A 17,521-nucleotide genomic window follows, 5' to 3' on the forward strand; every position below is an offset into this window, starting at 1 on the left:
CCCGGTTCAAATTGCTTTCTCTTCTGGTAAATATTGACCTGCACATCCGGTTAAACATTGATATTGGGGCCGGAAGCCCCATTCCCACCAGGGCATCTAACCCTGAGATAGCTACCTGGAGCCCTCATGGATTTGAGTCCCACCTGAGTCTGAAGAAAGGAGGTTCAGGAAACGGTTGAGGAGACTGTCCTCATCTGTAGGGCAGATCCAGGAAGGGCCTCTCCCCAACCCCATGAGGTGGGGGTTCATCCCCATTTTAGTGGGGCTCAGAGAGTCTATGTGACATGCCCAAGGACACAGCTGGGCTCAGAGCCACCTCCAGCTTCTCACTTCCAATGTCCTTTTCTCTCCCCCGTCCTAAGGGTAAGGAAGGGGAAGCTATGGGAGCCTATGTGGGGAACCCAAGATAAGATGCCCATCCCCAATCCCTACAAGCCCAGGATCCTGATTGGCTGCCTTCAGTCCGAGTTTGGAAGGGGTGGAGAGAAGAGAGAGGGCCATGGCCTCTGCCAGCATCCTCCCTCAGCAGGATCAAAGCCTCCTTACCTTCCCCCAAGCTGAGGGTTCAGGAAACTGACCTGGGGCTGCATGAACCAGAAGCCCTGTACCCCGTGGTGCCCAAGAGCAATGATCAGGCTGTCTCCCACCTTCCTCCCGCCCTACTTCTCACTCTCCTCACTGCCCTGGAAGCTGCTGGGTCTCAATTTTTTCCCACCCTGATAACCATCATCAAGAAAAGCCTCACTCAGTTCCATGGCTCTTCCAAAAGATTTATTGGTCATATTTACATCTATTGCAAATAGTGAAGAGGCAGTAAGGGCCCAGGCTCAGACCTCATCTCTGCTCCAGAATGTGAGGGTCCGGGGATGCCTGGGTCTTCCTGTCCCCTGGGAGAGACCTGAGATGCAGAGATCATTCCTGCCCCTTCTCTCAGGGTGTTGGACCACTCCCCAAGGGTTCTGGGCCCAGGGGCTGCCTCTTCAGTTCAAGGCACAAACACTGTGGTTAGGGATGGGCAGGCAAGGCATGGGGTCACTCCTGGCAGGCACCAGCTGGACCAGTCCATCTTCCCTCCCCTGGTCCTGCCCTCTTTCTTTCCCTACTGGTCCCATACTGGGCAGGGCCTGGCTGGGTGGACACTTAAACCCCACCCCAAAGCCCCTAACTCCTGGACCAGGACCAGCCCTCCTTAGAGGCTGGAGTCCAAGCACCATCAGTGTCCTGGACTGGAGCGGCTTCCCTGCCCTTGTGAGATAGGGGCACAGAGGGCTCACAAGGGGAGGTGGCTGGACACTGGCTGGACAGGGCCAGTCTCCCTTCTCCTTCTCAGAGCTTCCCTGTCCCCATGTGGACCCAGGGGGCAGAGCTGGGGAGAAGAGAGGGCAGCGATGCTTTCCTGTGCTCCCTCTCTTGCTTCCTGCTGACTCGGGGCAGCATCTCCCCAAGCCACAGATGAGATCCCTTCTGGCAGCACTGGTGGCTCTGGCGGTTCAGGAACCTGAACCCCTGCCTCACTGTGGCTGGCAGGCCATGTGGGCACAGAGTGTGGGGCCTGAGGCCTGCCCAGAGGGAGCTGCCGGGGAGACAAGGGTAAGGGATGGACTCCTGGGGGATGTCTGCCCACCCTCGTTGGCCAGCCCCACCTTGGCCTAGGCCAGGAGGCGGATGACCCCATTGTCCGAGCCCAGCAAGAGGTGGCGTTTAGTGGGCAGCAAGGCCAGGCTGGTGAGCGTGCCTCGGAAGTTCTCAGAGCTGAGCTTCGTGGTGGCCTGGGAGGGCGGCTCAAGCAGGGAGCAGACGCCGATCTTGTTGGCCACAGTGCCGGTGACCACCTCACTGCCGTACAGGTCGAAGGTGTGGATGGGGTCAGATGCTGATTTGTAGTGGTGCGTGGGCTTCTGTTCCAGCTCCTTCCACACAGTCAAGGAGTGGTCAGAGGAGGAGCTGACCAGGACACTGCCCTCCACCGCCTGCTCAGGGAGAAGAGAGCCTCAGCAGGGCCTGGGCCCTCCCATGTGCCCACCGAGCTCCAAGGTCTTCTGTTTACTCGCACCGTATCTCCCAGGAAGACAGGGGATCCCGGGCAGGGGACCAGCTGCCCCCCTCCACCCCCCCCCCCCCCGCCACATTACATTAACACTAGTTAATATGTTAAAGCGTCTTTAACCTAGTCATCACTATCATTTGAGCACTTACTGTATCTAGGCATTTTGTTAGGCATGCCATATTACCACATTTAATTTTCATAACAACTCTATGACGTAAATGCTGTTGTTCCCATTTTATAGAGAAAAAAACATGAGGCTAAGAAAAGTTAAGTAATCCTACCAAGGTCACAGAGCCAGTAAGTGGCATTGCCAGGTAATACCCAGGTTGACCCCAAAGCCTTCCTTGGAAGGTCAGAACTTAGAGGTGCCTGAAGCCCTGGGGCCCCGGACAGAGTTGGGGGCAGCCTGCCCTTAGTATTGGCAGTGCATGTCCCCTGGCTCCAGTCAGGATAGGGAGGGAGTGCCAGTTGCCTGGAAAAATCCTCCCACATACAGTCCTGTTCCTCCTCCTGGTCCCTCCCTGGGCAGTTCCCCAAGGTCTGTGACTGAGAATGGGCGGGGGTAGGGGCAGGATCCCCACGCCCGGGTGTCCCTACCCCCACCAGGGCAGCCCAGCATGGGCCATGGACTCTGCTCAGTGGTCGGGGGCAGTAAACACCCTCCCAGCTGAGCTTTATTTAACCTGAACTGGGTCACGGACAGGACCCGACCCCTGATCCTCCAAACAAGACAAATATGGACAAGGGTTACTCATTAGAACATCCCCAGGGAACAGCAGGGTCAGCTCGCCCCCTGGTTCCCGCCCCCGTGGCCTGCCTGCCGCCAGGGCCCCCTGCAGAAGAGCTGGCTCCTAACCCTCTCCGCCCATCAGCCATGGGGCATTTATGAGGGAGCCGGTCCTGGGTGGGCCCTAAGAGGGCCTGGAGCAGGGGCTGGGCTGGGCAGTGAGGAGGGAAAGGGGCCCACGTCAGTCACCTTGATCTGCAGGATGTCCCCCTCATGGGCTGGCCAGCCACGCAAAACCAGGCCTGTACGGGTGTCCAGGAGCACCATGAAGCCCGAGGAGAAGCCAGCCACGACGCTACGGCCACTGGGGCTGACGGCCAAGGAGCGGACAAGCCCCGGGTTCAGCCCGCCACCCAGGCGGAACTCATGCTGCAGACAGAGGGAGATGAGCTAAAGCACTGCCACCCACTCCAACCCATTTCTCCCTGAGGTCCTGTTCACCCCAAGCCCACACGGCTGAAAGGCCTGAGCCTCTATCCCCCATCGAGGGGAGGGCACCCCTTCATCCCAGATCAGAGTCCCACCCCCCAGCGTTTGCTGCTGTGGGTGAGTTGTCTCCAAAGAGAAACTACACCCTGCTTCTCTCTTCAGGGTCTTTCCTCCCTGCTGGGCATCCAAGCCAGGGCTCAGGGAACCGAACGCCCCTGACCTGCAGGCCGGGCTTCCTGCAGTCCACAAAGCGCAGGGTCGAGTCAGAGCTGGCCATGGTGATGCTGGTATGGGGGGCAGGCATGACAGCCACAGCAGTCAGGGGCACCCGGCTGTCCCATGGCTCTATTACGCGAAGGGTCTTCCCTGGGAAGGAAAGGCACAGTGGATCTAGGGTACCAGTAGCAGATGGAAGAACCCCAACCCTTCCTATCTCCCTGACATACCCTGTAACTGCCTCTCATCTCCCAGGGGACCTAAGAAAATACTAAAGATGATTTTTGACCTCCCCACCTTCCTGCATCCATGGCCAGGCCAGGCTCCTGTCCCCAAACTCTTCACACAGCACCCCCTGACCAAATGCTACCTCTCCTCGGTCTACCTCGATGCTACTCCATCCCCTCCCCCTTTAAAAACCTTATTAACCTTATTTCTCCCTAACACGATGCCAAAAAATCATCAAGCAACTCTCTGCCAAACTTGTGTGACATGTTATGTGTTAAGCCAAACCCCTATGTGCATTATCTTCTAAACCAGTTCTGATTCCCATTTTACAGATGGGGAGCACTAACGCTTCCAGCATCAAAGTAACTTGAGCAAGGTAACTCCGCAAATAAGTTGGCAGAACAATTCAAACTTAAGACTAATGGATTCCAACTCAGGTCTAACTGCTCCTCTGTGCAGCCTCGCTGGGTTGTCCCACACCATATACCAAGACACCCCAACCGCCCAACCCTGGGTCCCTGCACCCAGAGGCCTGGCCTGGCAGGGCATGGCATGGCAGCAACAGAACAGGCCTCACCTGGGCCCGCTCACCTGTGAAGGGGTCCCAGACGTGCACAGCCCCGTCACAGCTCACCACATACTGTGGGGCCTCAAGCTGGCCCACAAAGAAGACGCTCTTGCGGTGCTGGGCATAGACGAGGCGTGGGGCCATCTCGCTGGTGCCATCCCCAGAGTTGTAGAGTGGCCAGAGGCGCACTGTGCGGTCCTTGCTGCCACTCAGGAAGAAGTCCTCACTGCTCAGGGGCGCCACGCACTTGACAGCCCCCGAGTGGCCCGGGAAGCTCTGCAGGCGGATCTGATGGAAGTGGAAATGGGCATCCTGCTGGCTCACGCCGATCTCGTACTGCCAGTACGCCAGCCAGTTCCCGCTTAGCCCATGGGCGCTCCGCGGCAGCTCCCGCTTCAGCGCGTTGTCCTCCTCGCTGCTGGGGCCCCCACTGCCAGCGCCAGGGATGGGGCCCAGCAAGCCGGGGCTCTCAGGCTGAGAGTCATCGGGAATCTGGATGCGGTTCCCGACCAGCACGCTCCCAAAGGTCCCCGAGTGGCCGTCGTCCCGGGAGCAGCCCCCACTCTGGGGGTCCCACTCAGGGCCGGCGCTGGGCACCGTGGGCTCCACGCCGGCAGGGCTGCGACTGCTCGGACTGATGGTCTCCAAATACAGCCCCGCCAGCTCCCCAACCAGCTCGTGGTTGGGGATGATTTTCCGGATGATGTCACCTGGATGGGAGTGGGAGAGGTCCTCAGATTAGGGAAGATGGAAGGCCGCTGCCACCACCCATCCAAGGCTTGGGAACCACCAGAAAACAGGGCAGGTCCTGGCTGTGCAACTCTGGGCAAGTAACTCTTCATCTCCGAGCCTATTTTCTTCCACAGAGAAAGGTAGATCCATTCACACGAACATCTTCTATGTGTGCCGGGCGTTACGCAGGGCATCAGAAATAGAATGGTAAAAGCCAGGGGGTGCTTTCCCTCCCAGGGCTTAGATTTCAGTAGAGGGACGATGACATATCTGACCACAGGGCTGTCCATCCTATTTAAGATGATGACACACATAATTGCTCGGCAGTGCCGGGCCCATACGGGAGGCTACAGAAATGGTGGGCAGCTAATTCCTCTCAGCTCCGGGAGATGTCAGTACGTCAGCCTGGTGGCCCTGCCGTCCCCAGGGATACTCTAGGCCAGCTCCTGTGCCTCCTTGCTAGCTAATGCTCAGTCCCTGTTTATACAGCACCTTGGAACTCTGAGGTCCAAGGCCAAATCCCTTTGCTCTGACCCAGAACACTGAATGCTCATTACTGATTCTGGGGGCAAGGGGAGCATGGGGCCCTCCCCAGAGAAGAGACATAGCCACAGAGGCTTTGCGAGGGAACGTGATGGGGCAGTACCCAACAGGCAGGAGAAGGGCACGTAGATTGTGTACGCCATCTCCAAGGTGAACACCTTCTGCAGCTCGTCCAGCAGGGTAGGGTCCACCAGCCGCTGCTGCCCATCGGAGAAGGCCACCTCTGGCAGCTGGCCCTCACTGCGGCCCACGGGATCCAGCTTCAGCTCCTGTGGGCAGGGAGGCCCAGGGAGTCAGCCGAGTTCACGGCCCCTGCCCAGCCCAACCCAGCCAGGTAAGGGGGGTAGGTCTGCCTACCTGGTGCCGAAGCTCATGCAGCTGAGAGAAGACCTGAAAGAAGGTGGCCACAGGTTCACTCAGGTGCTGCTGGACCATCTCCTGTCCAATGCGCAGGCATATGAGGGCAATGAGGCTGATGGTTTTCACGCACAGGACAGTCCGGGCCTGGGCCCCACTCGGGAACCTGGAAAGAGAGTTCATGAGCTCCAGCACCCCCCACCTCTCCACAACTCTGTGGGACTTGCCCAGAATCTATGAAAAGCTTTAAGTGAAAAGAACTACAAGACAAATTTGATCCAAACCAGATGAGAGGAGCCGGAGGCACAGAAAGAAGATGTGGCTTACTCAGGGTCACACAGCTGGATCAGAACCAGGAATCCTGATAACCAAGACTCCTGACACCCAGTCCGGTCTCGCCCCCAAGCTTCCCAGCCCCTCCTGGGTAGCTCCCTCAGCTGAGCTACTCCCCTGCACAGGGGTGGGGCAGGAGCCTACCCAGTGACGAGGGAAGTGAGGAAGCTGAGCACGGGCAGCAAGACCTCGTGGCTGATTCGGGGCAGGATGTCCATGAGGGTGGTGTCCGAGAGGTACACGATGATCTTCTGGGTCAGAGTCACCGCTGCCAGCAGCCCCGCCTCCTTACGGCTGTTCAGTCGACTGGGGCCTGAGGTGCCACCTGGGGCCACCTAGGGCCATAGAGAAGGTGAGGGCCAGGCTGTCCACGGACCCCCTGGGGCCCCCAGGGATCCCAGGTCCGCCCTCAAGCTCCTTGACCTCCCCTGGGACTGCCAATCAGTAACTGACCAGGTAGCTGATGTAGGGCAGGTACTGGTAGGTGAGGACAGGCTCCCCATACAGATGAGCAATGTGGAGGAGGCAGCTGAGCACGGGCCCCGACACTATATCACCCAGCACCGGTCTCTTCTGATAGATGTTGCCAGCACTCAGAGGGGGACTCTCACCACTGCTCACGGTGAACTGTTGCCGAGTGGGCCCTGCCGAGGAAGAACCAGCAGCCTTGAGTAGCTAACAGCAGGCAGGAGGCAGGGCGGCCTTCCAGGAACTGTGGTAGCCACTCCTCGTCACCCTAGCCTGGGGGCCACCCCATGCCCTACCCAAGGAAGGAAGTAGCTTACAGACGGGGACCCAGGACCTGCCTGGGAGGTGGAAGTAGGAAGGATCCCCTGCAGGGGGCTGAAGATAGACAGAGGGGCTGGGACGAAGCCCCATCTCCAGCACCAACCACAGGCCTTACCAACGTAACAAGATGTCAGCAGGCGGAGCAGGTTCCGGGCCACGTAGCGAGAGGCCACTGTGGGACCAAGCTTGGCAGATAGCCAGCGGACCATCTTGCAGGCTGTATCTGCAGGGCAGGAACGGGCCCTGAGCTCATCAGATAATGGTGACTTGCCACGCCTCCCACCCCACCCCAGGGCACCTCTCCTGGCCAGCCCAGCTGCAGACCTGCCGAGGGGCCCAGTCAAAGCCGGGTGCCCCACACCACCACCCTCTGTTTAGCAGTGGCAGAGGTGGCCTGTGGCTTTGGGACTGCCCCCACGTGGCCCTGGCTTTGGGGCTACTCCAGGCTCCTTTCCTTCAGCACACCTTGCAGGAAGGTTATCCTTTCAGCGAATCTTCCTAAGTTGCTAAATGAGGCCTGGCCAGGCCCTGGCTCCCTCACCCTATGGCCTGTGCTCCTTCTTCTTCCTTCCACTCTCTCTGTCTAAACTTCCTAGGTTTGCACTGATTCTTTTTTTTTCTTCAAACTTTTATTTAAATTCTAGTTAGTTAAAATACAGTACGATAAGGGCGCCTGGGTGGCTCAGTTGGTTAAGCGACCGACTTTGGCTCGGGTCATGATCTCGCAGTCTGTGAGTCTGAGCCCCGCGTCGGGCTCTGTGCTGACCGCTCAGAGCCTGGAGCCTGCTTTAGATTCTTTGTCTCCCTCTCTCTCTACCCCTCCTCTGCTCATGCTCTGTGTCTCTCTGTCTCTCACTAATAAATACACGTTAAAAAAAAAATTTTTTTAAATACAGTACAATATTGGGTTCAGGAGCAGAATTCAGTCCCTGATTCTTCAATGGAACCATGACGACCTTAGAGCCTCACACATGCTGTTCCCACTGCCTGGTATGCTCTTCCCACTGTAAACCCTACCATTTTGCTTGCTATCTCCTATTCATTGGACCTCAACCAGCCCTACTTTCATGGGACCCTGAAAACTTGATCTAAGCCCCATTTATATTCCCTCATAGCAGCCAGTCATGTTCTTTACAGCACTAACATGACATTTACATGACACTGTCTACAGTGTGGCATCTCCTCGGCTACAGGTGAGCTCCAGGAAGGCAGGCCCACATCTGTGCTGTGTGTGAATCTGCTGCACCCACTGCTCAGCAGAGACTAGGTACTCAGAAATGTTGAATGAAAACCAGAGTAAAGAAAAGCTAATACCTATTCTTCTGAAACTATTCCAAAAAATAAAAGAGGAAGGACAACTTCCAAATTCATTCCGTGAGGCAGCGTTATCCAGATAAAGACACAAAGAGAACAACAGGCCATTATCTCTGTTGCACATAGATGCAAATATCCTCAACAAAATGCTAGCCAACTGAATCCAACAATACATTAAGAAAATCATTCGCTGTGATCAAGTGGGATTTACTCCTTGGGATGTAAGGGTGGTTCAATAGTCACAAATCAATCATCATGATACATCACATCAATAAAAGAAAGGATAAAAGCCATATGATCATTCCAACAGCTGCATAAAAAGCACCTGACAAAGTACAATGTACATTCATAAAATCCTCAACAAAGTAGGTCCAGAGGAAACACACCTCAACATAATAAAGGCCATATATGAAAAACCCACAGCAAATGTCATCCTCAATGGGGAAGAACTAGGAGCTTTTCCCCTAAGGTCAGAAACAAGACAAATATTTCCACTCTCACCACTGGAAGTCTTAGCCACAGCAATTAAACAACAAAAAGAAATAAAAATCATCCAAACTGGTAAAGGAAGTAAAACTTCCATTATTTGCTGATGACATAATACTATTTATAGAAAACCCTAAAGACCTCACCAAAAAACTACTAGAACAGACACATGAATTCAGTGAAGTCACAGGATACAAAATCAATGTACAGAAATCTGTTGCATTTCTATACACTAAGAATTAAACAGCAAAAAGAGAAATTAAGAAAACAATCCCGTTTACAATTGCACCAAAAGCAGTAAAATACCTAGGAATAAAATGAAACAAAGAGGTGAAAGACCTGTACCCTGAAAACTATAAAACATGGATGAAAGAAATTGAAGATGACACAAAGGAATGGAAGGTTCTTCCACGGATTGGAAGAATGGATATTGTTGAAATGTCTATACTAGCCAAAACAATCTACACATTTAATGCAACCCCTATCAAAATACCAAGAGCATTCTTCACAGAATTAGAACAAACAATCCTAAAACTTGTATGGAATCACAAAAGACCCTGAATAGCCAAAGCAACCCTGAAAAAGAAAAAGTGGAGGTATCACAATTCCATACTTCAAGTTATATTAATTACAAAGCTGTAGTAATCAAAACAGTATGGCACTGGCACAAAAATAAACACATCAATGGAACAGAACGGAAAACCCAGAAAAAAACCCACAATTATATGGCCAATTAATCTTTGACAAAAGAAAGAATATACAACCGGAAAAAGTCTCTTCAGCAAATGGTATTGGAAAAACTGGACAGCTACATGCAAAAGAATCATACTGGACCACTTTCTTATACCATACGCAAAAAGAAACTCAAAATCGATTAAAGTCCTAAACATGAGACCTGAAACCATAAAAATCCTAGAAGAGAGCACAGGCAGTATTTTTCTGACGTCAGCCATAGCAACATCTTTCTAGCTATGTCTCCTGAGGCAAGGGAAACAAAGGCAAAAATAAACTTTGGGACTACATCAAAATAAAAAGGTTCTGCATAGCTAAGGAAATGATCAACAAAACTAAAAGGCAACCTTCTGAATGGGAGAAGATATTTGCAAATGACATATCCAATAAAGGCTTAGTATCCAAAATATATTAAGAACTGATACAACTCAACAGCCAAAAAACAAATAATCCAATTTAAAAAAAGGCAGAAGAGGGGCTCCTGGGTGGCTCAGTCGGTTAGGCGGCCGACTTCGGCTCAGGTCATGATCTCGCGGTCCGTGACTTCGAGCCCCGCGTCGGGCTCTGTGCTGACAGCTCGGAGCCTGGAGCCTGTTTCGGATTCTGTGTCTCCCTCTCTCTGACCCTCCCCCGTTCATGCTCTGTCTCTCTCTGTCTCAAAAATAAATAAACGTTAAAAAAAAAAAAAAAAAGGCAGAAGACATGAACAGACATTTCTCCAAAGAAGACATCCAGATGGCCAACAGACACATGAAAAGATGCCCGACACCACTCATCATCAGGGAAATGCAAATCAAAACTACAATGAGATACCACCTCACACCTGTCAGAATGGCTAACATCAACAACACAAAAAACAGTTAAGTGTTGGCGAAGATGTGGAGAAATGTGCAGTGCCGGAGGGAATGCAAACTGGTGCAACCACTGTGGAAGGTGCTTGGGAGGTACTTCAAAAAGTTAAAAATAAAACCACCCTATGATCCAGTAATTGGACTACTGGTAGTTACTCCCAAAATATGTAAACACTATTTCCAAGGGACACACACACCCCTATATTTATTGCAGCATTATTTACAAGAGCCAAACTATGTGCAGCCCAAGTGTCCATCGACAGATGAATGGATAGAGAAGATGTGGTACACATGTATAATGGAATATTACTCAGCCATAAAAACGAATGGTATCTCGCCATTTGCAACAACATGGACGGCGCTAGAGAGTATTATGCTACGCAAAACAAGTCAGTCAGAGACAGACAAATTCCACACGATTTCACTCATGTGTGGAATTTAAGAAACAAAACAAACAAGCAAGGAAAAAGGGAGAGAGAAAAAGAGTGAGAGGAAGAACCAAGAAACAGACTCTTACCTATAGAGAACTGATGATTACCAAAGGGGAGGTGGATGGGGAAATGGGTGAAATAGGTGATGGGGATTAAAGTGCACTTGCTGTGAGGAGCACTGAGCAATGTATAGAATTGTTGAATCACTACATTGTACCCCTGAAACTAATAGAACACTGTATGTTAACTATATCGGAATCAAAAGACAAAACAGAACCCTGAGGCACCTGGCTGGCTCAGTGAGAACATGCGACTTGATCTCAGGGTCATGAGTTTAAGTCCCACGTTTGGGTGTAGACATTATGCAAATAAATAAATAATACGATAAGATAAAAAGACAAAACAAACCAGAGGACTGTTTTACAACACCTCGAGGCCTGAGAACTCACCGAGAAGGATCTTCTGTTCTTTGCCCTCCGACTGCTCAGTTAGTGGTTCCTCCTCTTCCTCCCCATCTGTGTCGCCACCACGGGCCACGACAGTATCCATGGACAGCACCGTGTCAGAGAGAGTGAGCTCAGACGCCCTGGTGATGTCGTCTTGCTCCCCATCTCCCTCCTCCTCCTCCAACACCACACAGCCTTCCTCCTCCTCCTCTTCCTCCTCTGAGCCTTCGCTCTGCTTCAAGTCCTGGCTGCTGTCACCTGACCTGAGGCTGCTCTTGTCCACAGGAGCACCCCCCTCATCTGCAGCCCGTTCCTCGCCCAGGGAGGCCTCACTGGTGCTGCTCTTGTCGCTCAGCCGGCCTAGGCTCACAGCCTCAGCTTCCTGGGGCTGTGGGGACTCGGCCACATAGAGCCCAGCTTGGAAGTCTTCGGTCTCAGGGAGGTAGGCCTGGTCATGGAAGCTGACACCAGACGTGTAGTCCGGGAGCCCCAGGCCCGAGGAAGCAGCAGGCTCACCATCCATCTGAATTTCCTCCCCAAAAGCACAGGGGCTGGGCCTAGCCCCTGGGAGCTCACTCTCCTCATCCTCAGTGGCCCCCACCAGGCCCTTGCTTTCCTCCTGGGAGGCCTCCACACCAGCCAGCACCTGGAGGACGTGGGGCAGCAGGTGGATGAGAAAGGCCTGCAGGCCCAGCCGCACCATCAGCTGGGCCACAAAGCAGTCAGTGTACAAGTAGAAGCGGCCGTGTAACCGGCAGGGGCTCTCATAGGCACCAATGAGAGGCTTCAGTAGGTACTTATTGGCATTTTTGGGGCCCAGGGCCTTAGCGACAGGTTCAAATAGGTACCAGGCTGTGTACACAGCTGTGTGCTCCTCAGACATGAGTGACAGCACGAAGGGCAGCAGGATCTCCAGGCCCTCCGGGGTGATGTCACTCAGCACTGCACCCAGTTGCTGCCACAGAGCAAACACCAGCTCCCGCCCCTGGGCCTCGTCCTCCACGCGTCTCGCCTGATACAGGAGGATGAACTTGTGCAGCGCCGGGAAGTACGGAGGGAAGGGAACCACGGAGCTGAAGGGGCTGAGGAGCTGGGCCGGACAGGGTGGAGGCAATCCCCGGGAGATGGGCCTGTACTCAAAGAGTGGGGCCAGCTTGCCCCTCCCTGCTGCCACAGGGCCTTCGGATCCACTGAGCTGCAGGAGCATGTCCAGCACGGGCTGCAGAGACACGGGGATCTCCTTGGGGTGGCGTGTGCAGAGGCCCCGAACGGCCTCGAAGCGTACCCACAAAGGCGCGTCAGGCTGCAGTGTCCGGACCCTGGTGGCAAACACCATCTCGGCCAACAGGACACCCAGCGCCTGCATGTCCCGATGGAAGAGGTCCTGCAGCTGCACGGGTGGCTGGACCTGGGCATGCTCAGGCACCTCCAATTGGCCCCCTAGGCCTTTGGTCAGGAAGTTGCCTAGTTTCTCCAGCCCTTCCAGAGCCTGCACAGGATTGAAACCCTCGGGAAGAAGAATCTTCCCCTCCTCACCTTCCCCAGGGTCGGCCCCAGCAGCTTTGTTCCTGCGGCCTGCTCGAGAGGCCGAGGCCACTGAGAAAGACAAAAGGCCTGGGGAGGCTTGACTGGAGGAAGATGCGGAAGAGCCCAGCTGGTCACCTGCTTTCCCTGCGAGGGAGATAGAATCCAGAGCTTCTGTGGCCTGTTCCAAGTCATCTTCCCCTGCCACGGGCCTCTCCCTGGCCCAGCCAGCCTCACAGGGAGTGGCCTCCAAAACCAGCCTGCCCACCCCATTTGTAAGCTGTCCTGGTAAGTCCTCCCGGCCTATGCTCTCCTGGATGGTCTGGAACAACACTCTGGGGATGAGTGGAGGCTCAGGGGCCAGGGCAGGAGCCCCAGCCAGGCGTTGGGGGTGTGGCTGATCGAAGAGCTGCACCACGCCATAGCTGGTCAGGTGTGTGTGGGCATCCACCAGGTGCAGGCACACATTCTTCTCTTTCACAGCCTCCTTGCCCTGGAGTTTGTAGCCAAATGTGAGGTCAATCCAGTGGTGTAGGTCCTGGGACACCTCTCGGCTCTCCAACAGTGCCCGGTGTGCAGACACGAACTCCTGACTGGAGCCACACCAGGCTGGCACATCTAGGTCAGGCATGTCAGGGTGGATGGAACAGAAGATAGAGGGATCGGTGTAGAACTCAGGAATGCACTCGTCGGGGGTCCAGTTCTGCATACGTTCCATGCTGGCGGGATACTCATGGGGCTCCCACTGTGCCCGCACATGTCCACAGAGCACCGACCGGGGTGTCCTCCGAGCCTTGTACACATAATATGTGATGTCGGAAAGCACGTCTGAGATGTGGTGAGGAACGTGAGGTGGCTCCCCGCCACCCGCACCACCTGCTACAAATGCCTGCCGCGTCATCTCGTATGTGAAGTCCAGCTGCTTATCCCCCTTGTTGAGGCGGAACTTGGACTTGCGCAGGTCTCGAAAGCGCCCGTGGGGTGTGGTGAAGTCCACCACCCAGGGCAGCACTGGGTGGTAGTTGGGATCCCCCTGCCGCCGACCTGCCAGCCTATTTAGCTGCATGAGGTAGTGAAAGTTGCTGATGCGGCCATGGACCCAATCCAACACAAGGCCTCTAAGTTCCTCCCGGCAGGTGGGACACCCAGCCCCCCCACCTCCCTCCTCTCCAAGTTCAGTGCCTGGCCCAGCCCTTGATACAGGGGTCTCCTCATTCTCTTCCTCCCTGGGTCTCTCGTAAGCACTCAGGTCCAGCCGGAGCTCGCTGCAAAGCTTCTCATCCACAGCGATGTGGTGCAAAGTTAGGGCCCCGCAGGCCAGTCCCTGGCGGTGACAGGCATCCATAGCCCTCAGCACACGGAAGAGAATGAAGAGCACCTTGGCTTGGCTGTTGGTCAGCTTGGCAGGGCTGAAGGTGACCACATCGTGCAGGGAAAACTGCACATAAGGGTGCACCACGTACAGCATCTCTGGCGACTCCAGCAGGGCCTCAGCTCGCAAAAGACTGGGACAGGCCAAGCTGCCCCGAGAGGGACAGGGACCATCTCTTGTATATGATGGGCACTGGGTAAATTCACCCACTGACAGGAAGGAACAACCATAGACCCTCTGCAGAGCCTGTCGTACTAAGTCCAGGGCAGGGACAGCTGAAGGGGCAGGGCTATGACTATACGGCTGCCCATAAGTACGATAAGCATGGCGCCACAGGTTGCGATAATTCTGGGCAGCCACATCCTGCATGAAGCGAGTGAGGGTCTCAGGGCTGCTGGACCCTTCCTCGAAAGGCAAGCCGCCACGGAGCGGGTAGCACAGCCTCCGCTTCCGCAGCCCGTGCACCTCCACGCGCGTCCAGCCGGGGGGCAGCTTCTGCACGGAGCGTTGCAGAAGAGTCCTCACTTCCGCCTCGCTCAGGCCCTCTGCCCGGGGGCAGGGTCCCAGGGGCAGCCGGCGCTCGCGAAGGCTGGCCAGCCAGCGCGCGGGCACTAAGGCCACCACGTGGGTGCCCCCCGGGGCCGCAGCCAGCTGCCGGGCATCGATGTTCAGGTCCCTCTCCACGCTCTGGAGCAGCTCCTCCATGTCGGGGCTTGGGGGCGGGGACCAGCCTTCGGCCCCGTTGGTAAGAGCGACTTCCCGCCCCCTGCTCCCCGGGGCCATCCCCTCCTGGCCGCCTGGGGGCAGCGCGGGGCTGAGCCCGGCCACGGCCCTTCCCGCGACGGCTTCCGGGGTGCCAGGCCGGGGGGGGGGGGGGGGGGCGTAGGGACGGGCGAGGGACCCGGGCTGAGGCAGAGGCGGGGGCGGAGGGGCCGGGGACAGAGGAGGGGAGGGCGGGGACGCTCTTACCCCACTGCAGGGTCCTGCGCTCCGGGCACAGCCGGGCAGGGGCTGCGGGGCGCCCGAGCCTGGCTCTGCCGTGACCGGTCAGCTGACTCGGCTCACGTGATCGCCCCGGCACGGAAACAACCGCACGTGGCTCAAATGGGCCGGTCGGACCGCGCCTCCTGCCGGCGCCACCGCCTGGCAGGCCTCGGTGCCCTCCCTCCCAGTGCAGTTGTGGCTTCGCTTTCTCCGGGTGCAGGAGGGGAGGATGCTGAACAGCCCATGAGATTTCCCTCCCTGCTTCCTCCTGCACGCACCAGAACGTGGATTTAGGAAGGATTTTGCCGGAGATCCCAGCCTTTAGCTGGCTGATACCACCGCCCCTCTGGTTTTACAGATAAGAAACTGATGGCAGAGCCGGGCTTTTGACATTAAGTCCCTTCAGCGCCTCCATGCTGCCTACCAAGAGAAAGAGCTTTTAATTTTCCAACACATTTAATCAGTAGCATTCCATTTGGCTTTTACAACACCCCTAAAATACAGAAGACAGTTAATACTCTATATTTCACAAGTCATAACCAAGAGCCGCCAAAGAGACTTGCCCAAGTGGCAGAATGGCAACTTAGAAGCTGGTGCACACACTTTCTGTCCTACAGTCCTCCCCCCTCCCCAGCCCTCTCAGGGCTCTTTCTTTCTCTCTTTCAAATTCTGAGCCATCTGAGAGGGAGAAAAGTGGTCCAGGCCCAGAGGCCTGTAGTTCTTGGGAGGAAAGTTTCCCCCAAGACTTCCCGTTGAAGATCTGCCTCTGAGGTGCCAGAGCCTGCCTGCTGTGGTCAGAGCCTTGCAGTTGCTACCTTGGCTAGGGGAACGGTGCAGCACAGGACAGGGAGCAGAAACCAGACAGCTGGTGCCAAAACTATCCGGGGGTCTCGGTTCTGACCCATTTGAGGACATTGTAGCAAAACCACTGGCTCTGTTTTTTTGAGTCTCACTCCTAGGAGATTTTGCCTCAAGTAGGAGTTTGGTGTAGAGGGAGGAATCCATAAAGGCACTCAAGAAAAACTACTGTCCCGGGGCGCCTGGGTGGCTCAGGCGGTTAAGCATCCATCTCCATTTTGGCTCGGGTCATGATCTCATGGTTCATGGGTTCGAGCCCCACATCGGGCTCTGTGCTGCACTGAGTCTGCTTGGGATTCTCTCTCTCCCTCTCTCTGCCTCTCCCTTGCTCATGCTCTCTCTCTCTTTCAAAAGTAAATAAATAAAACTTAAAAACAGTTTTTTAATTAAAAAAAAAAAAAGAAAAACTACAGTCCTAATTAGAGAGGAAACAAATGGTTCAGCTATGATCTGATTCCATCTGCATCCTCTTGAAGACACAGTGGGAGCCCCGGATGTGCTTGTTCACATGGCCTTGGGCAGTTATAACTTACAACCATCATTCATGGAGCACTGATTAGGAGCCAGGCACCCTGCTAACACTTTGCATATCTTGTTTTGTTTAAGGAGGTATTTTTATAACCATTTAGGATGAGGAAGCTGACTACCTTGGGCAACTTGCCCAAGGTCACACTGCTAAGAGTTGGTAGAGCCAAATTTCAAACCCAAAGTATCTCATTCTAAAACCAATGTTCACTGTGCTCCTTGGCCATGAAGTTTTATTTTTTCACCTGAGAAATTAGGCGTTCTTTGACAATCGCGCATCCCGAACTTTGGTCTGCGTACCTGAGGCCAGAGAACAGGTTTTGATGGTCAGTGGGTAGTGCCTGCTTCTTTTTTTTTTTTTTTTTTTTTAATGTTTATTTATTATTGAGACACAGGGAGAGACAGAGCATGAGCAGGGGAGAGGCTGAGAGAGAGGGAAGCACAGAATCCGAAGCAGGCTCCAGGCTCTGAGCTGTCAGCACAAAGCCCGACGCAGGGCTCGAACTCCCGAACCGCGAGATCATGACCTGAGCCGAAGTCCGACGCTCAACCGACTGAGCCACCCAGGCGCCCCAGTGCCTGCTTCTTAGTACCAATAAAATTGGGTCCACCTGGTCTTTGCTCGGGTTTGTTTACCTAGTCTGAATAGGCACTACTTTTTCTTTCTGTAAGTTCGTGTATGTCCTGCCCTCTAGTGGTTTTGGCTTGCAATACAACAATGACCTTGAGTGTAACTAACCTTAAGAATTCTTTTCTTCCTTTGAATAGGATGTCCTTACAATGCTGGGCACTAAGATTTCTGGGGCACTGACACCTTCCCCAACTTGAGGCCTAAAACAGTGGTTTTCAAACTTTATGATGTACTTCTGATTCAGTAGTCTGGAATGAGACCCAGGGACCTGAATTTTTAACAAGCACCCCAGTTAATTCTGATGCAGGCAATCTGCAGGCCACATCTTGATATAATGC

The 17,521-nt window shown here is 54.5% G+C and overlaps 1 protein-coding gene across 3 annotated transcripts; it reads right to left on the minus strand.

Annotated features, from left to right (window-relative positions):
- Positions 1–749: 749 nt before the first annotated feature.
- On the minus strand, positions 750–15,259 carry WDR81 (WD repeat domain 81). 3 transcript variants are annotated; one of them, XM_045490437.1, is made up of 10 exons: positions 11,293–15,259; positions 7,145–7,252; positions 6,694–6,884; positions 6,385–6,575; positions 5,908–6,073; positions 5,654–5,819; positions 4,299–4,985; positions 3,484–3,629; positions 3,024–3,203; positions 750–1,970 (listed from the first exon to the last, which is right to left on the minus strand). In XM_045490437.1, the coding sequence occupies exons 1-10, from the start codon at positions 14,966–14,968 to the stop codon at positions 1,650–1,652; spliced, it is 5,832 nt and encodes a 1,943-aa protein (XP_045346393.1). In that variant the 5' UTR covers positions 14,969–15,259; the 3' UTR covers positions 750–1,649. The 3 variants fall into 3 exon arrangements, with proteins under 3 accessions (XP_045346393.1, XP_045346394.1, XP_045346395.1); XM_045490438.1 differs by lacking the exons at positions 750–1,970; positions 3,024–3,203 and having other exon boundaries at positions 3,504–3,629; positions 4,285–4,985; positions 11,293–15,256; XM_045490439.1 differs by lacking the exons at positions 750–1,970; positions 3,024–3,203; positions 3,484–3,629 and having other exon boundaries at positions 4,550–4,985; positions 5,709–5,819; positions 11,293–15,256.
- Between the last annotated feature and the right edge of the window lie 2,262 nt (positions 15,260–17,521).

The sequence above is a fragment of the Leopardus geoffroyi genome, chromosome E1, assembly GCF_018350155.1.
Source record: "Leopardus geoffroyi isolate Oge1 chromosome E1, O.geoffroyi_Oge1_pat1.0, whole genome shotgun sequence".
NCBI lineage: Eukaryota > Metazoa > Chordata > Mammalia > Carnivora > Felidae > Leopardus > Leopardus geoffroyi.

Excerpts from the sequence above, each read along its gene's own strand:
- WDR81 (XM_045490437.1), bottom strand. The coding sequence starts at position 14,968 with ATGGCCCCGGGGAGCAGGGGGCGGGAAGTCGCTCTTACCAACGGGGCC. Across the intron at positions 7,253-11,292 it reads AGAACAGAAGATCCTTCTCG|ATACAGCCTGCAAGATGGTC; the intron begins GTGAGTTCTCAG and ends CCTGCCCTGCAG. Across the intron at positions 1,971-3,023 it reads GGGACATCCTGCAGATCAAG|GCGGTGGAGGGCAGTGTCCT; the intron begins GTGACTGACGTG and ends CTCCCTGAGCAG.